The 9,485-nt window shown below is 50.2% G+C and overlaps 1 protein-coding gene across 1 annotated transcript; it reads left to right on the forward strand.

Moving 5' to 3' along the window:
* Positions 1-38: 38 nt before the first annotated feature.
* On the forward strand, positions 39-7,311 carry LOC143674823 (aldo-keto reductase family 7 member A3-like). The gene is made up of 7 exons (XM_077151059.1): positions 39-456; positions 4,483-4,670; positions 4,867-4,971; positions 5,663-5,759; positions 5,977-6,076; positions 6,679-6,808; positions 6,918-7,311. Exons 1-7 carry the CDS (start codon positions 132-134, stop codon positions 7,077-7,079), a joined length of 1,107 nt encoding a protein of 368 aa, XP_077007174.1. The 5' UTR covers positions 39-131; the 3' UTR covers positions 7,080-7,311.
* Positions 7,312-9,485: the final 2,174 nt, after the last annotated feature.

A 9,485-nucleotide genomic window follows, 5' to 3' on the forward strand; every position in this document is an offset into this window, starting at 1 on the left:
GGCGCCGCCGGAGCGCAGAGTGCGCGTGCGTGGGGGTGCGCGGTGGACTTTGTCCTCCTTCCCTAACCTGCTCCGGCTGCTCCTCCCAAGCTGGAGGAGGGTGGCTGTGTGGGCGCTGACGTGCGGACCTCATGCTGAGCGCTGCTTCTCGCGACTTGGCTCGATCCTTGGTCTACTGCGCACGGAAACCCGGATCGTCTGTGGCTCGCTGCGCCGCCATGTCCCGACCAGCGCCGGCATCACAGGGCGCCTCGGGCGCCCGGGCCCGGCCCGCCACGGTACTGGGCACCATGGAGATGGGGCGCCGCATGGACGCGCCCACCAGCGCCGAGACCGTGCGCGCCTTCCTGGAGCGCGGCCACAACGAGCTGGACACGGCCTTGATTTACGGCTACGGCCAGTCGGAGACCATCCTGGGCGGCCTAGGGCTGCGGCTGGGCACAAGCGACTGCAGAGGTAACGGCTGGCCCCCGACCCCGCTCTCTGACCTCGCCCTAACCTTGCAGGAGCTGACGGGTCCCGTCCTCTCTATGAACTCCAACCTCCTCAAACCCCGTGCACGTCCGGCCCGGGACAAACGGACCTTGCTTGATCCTTACCACCTTCACCTCCCAGCTCTGGGGAACTGCATCTCGGGAACTCCCCAGTCTCAGTCCCGATCCTGGCCTAGTCCTACGGTTCTTACCCCATTGCTTTTTTGCTGCACTTCATTGGGGATACCGCCCTCCAGAGCTGTGCAGCCCAGCCTGCAACACTTACCAGTACCCCTGTCTGGTCCCGGGCGCTCTCCTCTCCTCCCACCCCCCATTGCCCTCACCGCCCGTTCTGCAATCTGAGCACCCATCCCAGCCAAGTCTTTGGAGTGGGTGGGTGATCCTTTTGGTTTCTTATCTTGTTCTTTCACCCGGACCTAGATTCTGCCCTGTTCATGGGGTACTACCCCTAGCTCTCCAGGAGAGCTGTGGCAATGCCATAGGCAGGGCTGGGGTGTAGGTGTGGCAGGGTGTGGGGTGGGGCTGTGAGAGAGGGGGAAAGACCTTTCTGTCCACTCTGCACCAGGCTTTGTCATGGGTCCATAGGAAGGAAAGAGAGTAGTGGGAAAGATGGAAACAAATAATTATTGGGGTGCCCAAAATAGGGAGAATTTTTTGGGGGTGGGGGAACAGGGAGAGGTGCTACAGAAAAAGGGGGGGAGGATTAGAGACTGGGGCATAGCTGTGTGGAGACTTGACTTGGAAATGAAAAGTGCATAGTGTGTGGAAAGATGACCAGTGTCTGGTGTCTGGAGTGGAGGATTTGGGGGAGTACTGGGGGATTGTCCCTCATTAGTCTGTCACATATTGAGAGTCCACTAGACATTAGCAGCTCTTGTGGCCAGGACCTCTTTACATCCTGAATCCTTCCTCCTCACCCTTGTGGGAGGTCCTTGGGGGTCTTCCTCAGATTCACGGTTGGGGGATCTGGAGGACCAGCTGGGAACACATATCACAGGCCCACACCTTCTAGCTCACCTGTCTGCCTCACTGATAGCCAGGGTTTTATTTCTGAATTCTGTTTTCCTCTCTCCACACTTCACTGCTCTCCTCTGTGAGGACAGGCTTGCTGGACCAAAGTCCTCAGATCATATTGAAGGCAAAGTTCACACCAAGATTGGATGGAAGATGTGGGGCAATGGAGATGTGGGCAAGAAACTGTGAAACATTCTCCCCATGTCCCCGTGATCCAGTGACCACCCTCCCACACGCCAATTTGTCTCTGCCACACGTGAGGACAGAAAGGGTCCTCCGCTCACCGTGATACTGACCAAAATGAGTTCTCTGCCCAGTGCACATGGCAGCCAATCCCTGACACTGGGTTTTAAAGAAAAAAAGAATTTTACTGCTACATGTGAACCGGAGAGCACATGGCCTATCGGCCCAAAAAATCTGTCTCACCAAACTGCAGAAACTCTTGATAGTTTTATAGAATCAAAAGATGGGCATGGATACTGTCTCAATCATTAGGGATCCCCAAGTCCATAGGCCAGTTTGAGCTTGAGGCTTCCTCTTGTGAAGCTTATTAATGCAGCAGAGACATTTAGCCTACCTATAGTTATACCTAAGAGTTACTTCTAGCAGACCTCTTTTGTTGCTCAGATGTAGCCTCTATTTCTCTAAGCCCAACTCTGCAAGGAAAATCATTACCCTCCCCTCCCCCCTACATGGGACATGACATCCAGAGGTGAAAGTCTCCCTGGCTTTGTACAGTTGACAATGCCTTCCTGACCAAAAGGAGGAAAAGAATTGTAACAAAGTATCAGTGACTGAGAGAGTTCAAATATAGTCAAGAGACTACTCTGGAGGATACTCTGACACAAGCTTCAGATAGACATTGCTACCTATCTTGGTTTCCCAAACCCCAACCAAAGCAATTCCTGCCAACCTTGAAGAATACCTAGGGCTCTATCTGAGATTCTGCAAAAGTTTCACATGCTAAGATTACTTTCCAGAAACCTACAACCTTCACGTGGGTTCCTAGGCCACATGAGTACAGAAACCCAGAGGGGCCAGCCTCGACAGGACATCCCTACCTCCATCCTCCTTTCCCATATAGTCAACAGCCCTTTCCCACATGAAAAAGTTAGAACGTGCATAGCCCAAATACCTCTAAAGATTGGGAGAAAGATCAAAGGAGACGGTGGAGTTACACAGAGAAAGATACTATTAAACAAATGAGTATGACTGCTGAGTCGTTATATTGATATTTCTTTTAGTCTCCAGTGTCTTGAAGTAGCTGGAAGTAAATATCTAACTGTGATCCATACCAAACTCTGAATCGGTTCTACAGTTAATTGTTGTGGTGTGATTTGAAATTTATTGTTTTGTATTTACGTTATCTTTCACAATAAAAAAAAAGCTGGGCATGTCAGGATAATGAGTACAATGGCTTGAGCTAACAAGGTTAGAGATTATCTAAATATTCAGCATGCATAGATTAATTATATGGTTAGTCACAGAACATATGTAAGGAAACAGTGGCATTAATATGATGATGGACATGATTTTCAGTATTATAATGAGGTTTAGGTCATTTATGGGTTAAAGGTAAAGCTACTATGCATGTCAGGTATAGTAGCTTAGATCCAGCTTTCCTTATCCAGGTAGCTTTGGAATCCGGGTGGGTTAGATCAGGGCTGACTCAAGACCCTTCATTAATAAATTTCAGGGGCTGTCATAAGACTCCAAAACTGAAAAACCAGGTAAAAGAGGTACATGTGAAGGAAAGTCACAAGGTTTTTACAATCACAAGGGCACAAGGTAAAGGCTATACAATCATTATCAGAGATGAAGGCAGTTGGATTACAGTTAAAATTTCAGGTATTTCACTCTATCAACTCTAATATACCAGAAAGTAAAAAAAGGAATATCTATATAATGATTATCGTACTTATCCCTTAAATCCTAACTTCAGCTACAACCCACCAGTTCTGATAGCTGCGATTGTTTATAGTGGAAGGAACGGTGCAAAATGAACTCACTTGCACATTGAATAAATGGCAGAACGCAAGCTGTCCTCCTGGGACCGGGTCTCCCCAGTGTGAACACCTCTGTGAGTCTGGAAAGAGAAGAGCTTTCTCCACCTTCTGCTCGTTTTGTCTCTACCTGTCTGTCACTGGGCCACACTGAGGAGGCTGCAACTCTGCTGAACTACAGCCGCCTCTTTCCTACTCTCCCTGCTTCCAGGCCTGCCTCCCTCCGTTCTTTCTCTGCACTGCAGCCAGACTGAATTCATAACTCTACATAGCTGGCAGGTTCACAGCCTGACATGACACCTTTGAAAGGCTCGTGTGGCCTTCAGGAGCACGTCTAGACTCCATGAGGTGGCATTTGAGACCCTTTAGGATCAGGTCTTGCCTCATGTCCCACTGCTTCCTGCCCTGGAATTTATGCTCCTGGAATACAGAATGTCTGCCATGGCTGCTTGCTGAACCTGTTGTTCATACATCTGTGACTTTTCCTGTGTCCCTACCTCCAGAATGCAGAAGGCACTTCCTGCTTTCCCTGGTTGGCTGACTCATCCTTGGAGACTTAGGTTGGGGGGTGGTCTTTGCCCACAAGAAGCCTTTCCTGGAATTCCCAGGTTGGCCTCACAGCTTTAACCTTGTGCATTTCACTCCTGCCATTGCCATACGGTGTGCCCTCTAGACGGTGAGCTCACTGAGGGCCAAGACTGAGTGTCTTTACTTCCTCTCTGTGTACTGAGCCCCCCTGGTGCAAGGCTAAGCCCTGCCAGCAGTCGGGTGATAGCTAACAAGTCTGACTGTTATAACACCAGGGACATTCAGAACTTATACAGATGATACTTGGTCTACATAACTTCCCATAAGGACACCTCTTTGTTACAGTTGAGGGAACTGAGGCTCAGAGAACTTAAGTAGCTTAACCAAGGGATCATGGCTAGTCACTATCATAAGTCTCTCAACCATTGTACTCTTCCTCAAAGTGAAAATCGCTACCAAGGCCAACTGCTTGGAAGGGAACTCACTAAAGCCTGACAGTCTCCGCTCCCAGCTGGAGACATCACTGAAACGATTGCAGTGCCCCAAGGTGGACCTTTTCTACCTGCACATGCCAGACCACGGCACCCCCGTGGAAGAGACGCTGCAGGCCTGCCACCAGCTGCACCAGGAGGTAAGAGTAGTCACCTGAGTCCTGGGGGGTGTCCTGCTGCTCCCCTCCTTGGCTTGTCCTTACCCAGGGAAGTGGGGTGCCAGTGTGGGCCCCAGGAGGAACTGGAGACAGACCCCACTGCCTGTGTCCCCATTCCAGTCCCCCTTTCCTGGCCTCCCATGCTGTGGTGGGTTCTGACCGTGACCCTTCCTTCTAGGGCAAGTTCGTGGAGCTTGGCCTTTCCAACTACACCTCCTGGCAGGTGGCTGAGATCTGTACCCTCTGCAGGACCAGAGGCTGGGTCCTGCCAACTGTGTACCAGGTGAGGGACAGGGCTAGAGGTCTCAATCTCCAGGGGTCTTGGGTCCCTCTCCCCTATGACCGCCTCTGGTGCACCTACTGGCAGCCACTCCCCTGTGGAAGCCTTTTGGTGGCTCCCACTTGCCCTCAGGATAGAGTCTCAGCTCCTCAGCCTGGGAAACAGGGACTCTTACAGTCCAGCCTTGCCTCCCTTTCCTGCCTCGGGGCTTACCTTGGTCCTTCCCTGACCCTTCATCCTTCAGCCTGGAATAGTCTTCCTCCCCCTTCTCCACTGGTACAAATACTCAGCACTCAGTGGGTCCTCTTGCCCTTCCTGACCGCTTCAGGGGCCTCCAGACTATACGATTCGGCATATTTTGTACACCTACCATGATCAAGGATCTTACCTCTATTGTGATTATCTGTCTTCTTGCTAGTTTTTAACTTGACTGTAACATCTCTTGGAGGCAGATTGCTCACAATTGTAAACCCAGCGTCCAGTCCACAGTTTGTGCTCATAGATACTTGTGAAACAAAAAAATCCCGGGCAGTTTTCCTTCCTTGGACTCAGCATCCTCTCCCCTTCCCCTACCACCATAATGATTTTAGAAATGATGGCTGAAGTCCTGGGCAGGTTCTCACTGAGGTCTAAAAGAGGAGGAGGGTCCTTCCTTTGATGTGTCCCCATCTCCAGCTGGCCCCTCTTCCTGCAGGGCATGTACAACGCCACCACCCGGCAAGTGGAAACGGAACTCTTTCCCTGCCTCAGGCACTTTGGATTGAGGTTCTACGCCTACAACCCTTTGGCTGGTATGGGCAGCTCTGGGGCCAGGCTCTCCTCCTGGGATGGGCAAGTGACCCTGGCCCAGTCTGTTCCTAGTCCAGGAAGCAGGGAAGGGGTTGACAAGAGGCTGGGCTCTGTCCTCCACCCCAGGGTTCCCACCCTGCCTCGGCCTAGGTCATGAGGGATGTGCCAGTCTCTCTGGAGCAGTCTGCACCAGGGGATCTGATTGCAGCCTTCTTGCAGGGGGCCTGTTGACCGGCAAGTACAAGTACGAGGACAAGGACAAGAAACAACCTGATGGCCGCTTCTTTGGGAACAGCTGGGCTGAGATATACAGGAATCGGTGAGCTGCAGATGGGCTGTGTAGGTGTAGGTGAGGTGGGGGTCTCCTTTATCTGAAAGATGCTCTGACACTGCCTTTCATGGATAGGTGGGTGATATGGCTGTCTGGGTCTTCCCTTGCTGCTCAGAACCAGGCCTCTGAATCCTGTAGGAATTACCAGACCCTGTGGCATTTCTCCTTGTGTCCATGGAACCTCAGTGGGGAAATGAGGATACTGGGATCTTAAACCAGATCTGCCAAGTCACAGCTCTTCCCAGAGAAAAGCATACCACCTGCAAAGAGGGAAAGGAAGAGCCTTGGCTTGAGGCTGAGAAGACCTGGGCCTTTTCCTTCCTGTTGTACAAGCTACCATTGTTTCACTTGACGAAATTGGGGCAGATTTTATGAATTGTTAGGAATGAAGATGCCATTGATGTCTCTGGTGAAGGAACCAGCCCCCTGGATGGTTCTTATCCCAGTACAGTAGAAGAACCACTGCTAGACACTGGCCCCTTCAGTCCCACAGCACTGGGGAGGGGTTCATGTCCCTGAAGGGCTCCTTGGCTGTGGTCCTCAGGGTGACTCTGTGCTCCTAACCCCTGTGCTTCTCTCCCCACGTGTAGCTACTGGAAGGAGCACTACTTCCAGGCCATTGCCCTGGTGGAGAAGGCCTTGCAGGCTGCTTACGGCCCCAGTGCCCCCAGCATGGCCTCGGCCGCCCTCCGCTGGATGTACCACCACTCTCAGCTCCAGGTAGGCACACCCACCTGCTCCCAAGTCTTGGCAGGGGCGGGGCTGGGCGGCGAGTGTGACTGCGGTCCCTGGCACAGAAGCCCGTTGAGGTCTGGCCGTCCCCCTGCAGGGTGTCCATGGCGATGCGGTCATCCAGGGCATGTCCAGCCTGGAGCAGCTGGAACAGAACTTGGCGGCGTCTGAGGAAGGGCCCCTGGAGCCTGCTGTCGTGGAGGCCTTTGATCAAGCCTGGTGTCTGGTTGCCCATGACTGTCCCAACTACTTCCGCTAAGCACCATCATGGCTCCGCCTACCAGAGGGCTTCTTTCCCTCTGTCACCTCGACCAGTGTTTGCCATAAGAGGATTTCGCGTGGTCTTTCCTGATGTTCTAAATCTATGCATTAGATTTCTGCCTTCCTCCCTGTTGCCTTCCTGATGTGTCAAGGCTAGGGCTGTGCCCTACTTGGCATTTCTGTGTGAATAAAGCAGCACTTGACCAGGCTGGAGCCCAGGCCTGCATGAATCCCAGGAACGTGTCTCCTCTGCTGCTATAACTTGTTTCCCCTCTTGCCTGGGGTCTTACCAGGAAAGGGGAAGAACTGGGAACTAGATCTTCCAAGGACAAGGCAGTGCCCCCTCAGGGTCCCCTCAGTCCCTTGTCCTGAGTTCCAGCCCAGCCTCCTTGTGGTGGTGCCTGAGGTAACTTTTTCTCTTCTAGATTTAAGAGAAAAAGAGGTTTATTTTTCTCATTCAGAAGTAAATATTAAATACTTAGAAATAAAAAATTGGGGCATGACATAACATTAGAGGCTCCACCAAGGAGAAGAAACCATCTCAGGAGGCTGTTGGACGTTTTAACTCTTCCACTGACTTTCGACTCCAGCAACATCTCTGCTCTTATCGTGGCTATAACCTTCTTTCTTGTCATCTGTTCTAGTTTGCTAACTGCCAGAATGTGATATACCAGAAACAGAACAGCTTTTTAAACGGGAGAATTTAGGGCTGTCTCTGTGGCTCAGCAGACAGAGTTCTCACCCGCCATGCCGAAGACCCGGGTGTGATTTCTGGTGCCTGCCCATGCAAAAAAGGGAGAATGTATTAAGTTGCAAGTCCACAATTCTAAGACCGTGAAAATGTCCCAACTAAAGCAAGGCTATTGAAATGTTCAATCTAAGGCATCCAGGGAAAGAAACCTTGGTTCAAGAAAGCCAATGACATTTAGGGTTTCTCTTTCAACTGAATAGGCACATGGCAAACATGGTAACTTCTGCTAACTTTCTCTCCCAGCTTCTTGTTTCATGAAGCACCCCTGGGGGCATTTTCCTTCATCATCTCCAAAGATCTCTGGCTGTGTGGGCTCCGTCCTGGCTTTGAAAAGGGACTCTCTCCAAAATGTTTCCTCTTTTAAAGGATTCCAAAGCAATCAAGACCCACCTGGAATGGGTGGAGTCACCTCTCCCTCTAATAAAAAGTTCATACCTACAATAGGGTGAGTTGCATTTCCATGGGAACAATCAAAAAGTTTTCAGCGAGCAATATTGAATGAGGATTAAAGGACATGGCTTTTCTGGGGTCCACAAATTCAAAGCAGCACACCATCCATTCTCAACCTTGGGTACCGGTCTTCTGTTGGAAGTGAGGGGTGGGTTAAGGGTAGCCAGGGTCAGTGTGCCTCAGCAAACCCCTACTCCAAAAAAGATGTCAGGCATGAAGCAGCCAGCTTATGGTACAGTCTCTTGAAGTGGTCAAAGGGGCTCTACTTGGAAATCCAGACAAAAGTACAAATCCAAAAGACTCTTCATTCTAATGAAAGTCAAGAGAACGACACCTGCAGACAATCCTTTTTCTTCATAGAAATTAGTCATCCCCCCTTTTCTTCATCCATTAAAAAAAAAGTATGCTCCCTCAAGAGAGGTGGTATATAGTTATCTATTGCATAACTGACTACCCCAGAATTGAGTTGCCTAAAACAATGAACTCCCAAAGTTGATGTACAAATTTACTTCATTCCCTACTAAGTCCTAGCTGGCTTTTCTCCAGAAATTGACAAATTGATCCCAATATTTTTATGGAGATTCAAGGGTCCCCAGAATAGCCAAAACAATTTGAAGAAAAACAAAGTTGGAGGACTCACACTACCCAATTTCAAAACTTAGTACAGGCCACAGTAATCGAGGTAATGTTTTATCTACAAAAGGATAGGCATGGAGATCAAAGAGGTAGAATTGAGAGTCCAGTAATAAAACCTTACATTTACTGTCAACTGATTTTAGAGAAAAGTGCCCAAAATACAAAATACAAAAGTGACTTTTGTATTCACACCCCCTTGTGAGATGATCCAGGGGTTTTGCAGATCATCTGTGTGTAATAGTTAAGTTTCTATTGCCCATCTCCCATGAGAAAGGTGCCCATGTAATCGATCTACCAATGTGAGTGTAGCATGTTCTACTGCATCCCTGCAGAACTCACACACTGGAGCCGTGCTACTGAAATTATCTGTGATTCTGCCTCTCGGCTTTCTCAACCAACAGAACTGTGCTCAAACCTCATGCATTTCAGGCCAGAAGGGCCTGAGATCATCTCAAGAAATCATGGATGAAGGTTGATGCTTCTTCAGCTGCTCTGTGGCATGTTCTATACAGCCTTCAGAGGTTCCCAGTGGAATCAGCTCCATTACCCCAAGAGGAACCTGCTCTG

This window comes from Tamandua tetradactyla, chromosome 2, assembly GCF_023851605.1.
Source record: "Tamandua tetradactyla isolate mTamTet1 chromosome 2, mTamTet1.pri, whole genome shotgun sequence".
Taxonomy (NCBI): Eukaryota; Metazoa; Chordata; class Mammalia; order Pilosa; family Myrmecophagidae; genus Tamandua; species Tamandua tetradactyla.

Excerpts from the sequence above, each read along its gene's own strand:
- LOC143674823 (XM_077151059.1), top strand. The coding sequence starts at position 132 with ATGCTGAGCGCTGCTTCTCGCGACTTGGCTCGATCCTTGGTCTACTGC. Across the intron at positions 4,671-4,866 it reads GCCACCAGCTGCACCAGGAG|GGCAAGTTCGTGGAGCTTGG; the intron begins GTAAGAGTAGTC and ends CCTTCCTTCTAG. Across the intron at positions 4,972-5,662 it reads TCCTGCCAACTGTGTACCAG|GGCATGTACAACGCCACCAC; the intron begins GTGAGGGACAGG and ends CTCTTCCTGCAG.